The 1393-nt window shown below is 56.3% G+C and overlaps 1 protein-coding gene across 1 annotated transcript; it reads right to left on the bottom strand.

Moving 5' to 3' along the window:
- Positions 1-485: 485 nt before the first annotated feature.
- On the bottom strand, positions 486-1390 carry LOC101607465 (succinyl-CoA:3-ketoacid coenzyme A transferase 2A, mitochondrial; the record flags this gene model as incomplete). Its single annotated transcript, XM_012950288.2, has 1 exon — positions 486-1390. A coding segment is annotated over one exon (852 nt), but the record flags the coding sequence as incomplete, so codon positions are not given.
- Between the last annotated feature and the right edge of the window lie 3 nt (positions 1391-1393).

The raw sequence follows: 1393 nt of genomic DNA, 5'->3' as shown, positions 1-1393 counted from the left end.
GGATTAGGTCTCTAGACTCCTCCTATGCTAAACCAAGGCCCCCGGTGACACACATTGGGATGGTTTATTTACAGTGGGCTTTCCTGGTAGAGTCCCACCCCACAGAAGAGGGTCCTGCCTTCCTTCCAAGGACACCTAAGCAGCTCCCAAGAGGAGGGGGCAGGATGCACAGAAACAAATTTAGGAACAGAACTCAAGGAGCAGGAAGGAAAGTCAGAGGGAAGAACTCGGCTCACAAATTTATGATCGGCAGCACTGGAGAGAGAAGCTGCCAGGAACTCTATGATTTACTGTAACTTGTCACAGCAAGGCTGGGTACCGGTGTCCTTGGGTTTTAGCTCAGGGCTCTGCGATAGATACAGGACACAGGGCTGAGGTTAGCATTTTTAATTAGTCACATACACAGCTCTGGAGAAGACACTGTCTAGTGGCAGGACGTCTGAGGAGCCAATGGCACACTGGTCAGGTGCTGGGCAACACATCCCTGCGGTCACCAACTTTCCAAGTCAGCCCCCACTCCAGCCAGGGCTGTCATGCATCAGGATGTGACCTGCTGCATGGGCTTGAGGTTCGGGCACACCTGAAAGGGGCATCCTGTGGTGGCCTTGACTTCGTCCACAGAAGAACCTTCCCAGACCTCCACCAGCGTCAGCCCTTTCTTTCTGTCCACATCGAACACGGCCTTCTCCGTGATGATGCGGTTCACACAGTGCTTGCCCGTCAGCGGCAAGGTGCATTTGTCCATGATTTTGGGCTCCTTTGTCTTAGTGCAGTGCTCCATGGTGACCACCACTTTGGTCCTGGGACAGGACACCAAGTCCATGGCACCCCCCATCCCTTTCACCTTCTTGCCAGGTATCATCCAGTTGGCCAGGTCGCCATACTTAGAAACCTGCATGGCACCGAGCATGGTCAGCTGGATGTGTCCCCCGCGAATCATGGCGAAGGAGTCATCACTGGCAAAGAAAGAGCCCCCCGGAAGCACAGTGACCGTCTGCTTGCCCGCGTTGATGACGTCTGGATCAACTTGATCTTTCGTGGGAAACGGCCCCAAGCCCAAGACCCCGTTTTCACTGTGCAGGTGAACTGTTATGTTGGGGCTGATGAAGTTGCTGGCCAGGAGAGGGATCCCGATGCCCAGATTAGCATACATGCCGTCCTGGAACTCTAGAGCCGCGCGCTTGATGATCCGCGTCCTGATGTCCTTGGCTCCCGTGTCCCTCGCGGGGCCGGCCGCTTGGCTGCAGCTGGTGGTCAGACGCTCCACTCGCTTCTGGTAGTTGTGCCCCTGGATCACGCGATCCACGTAGATGCTGGGAACGTGGATGTCCTCCGGGCGGATCGCCCCCTTCTCCACGATCTCCTCCACCTCCACCACCGACACGTCGGCGGC

Source organism: Jaculus jaculus, unplaced genomic scaffold, assembly GCF_020740685.1.
Source record: "Jaculus jaculus isolate mJacJac1 unplaced genomic scaffold, mJacJac1.mat.Y.cur mat_scaffold_197_1_11151_arrow_ctg1, whole genome shotgun sequence".
Classification (NCBI taxonomy): domain Eukaryota; kingdom Metazoa; phylum Chordata; class Mammalia; order Rodentia; family Dipodidae; genus Jaculus; species Jaculus jaculus.
This window is presented reverse-complemented; position numbering and strand designations above follow the sequence as displayed.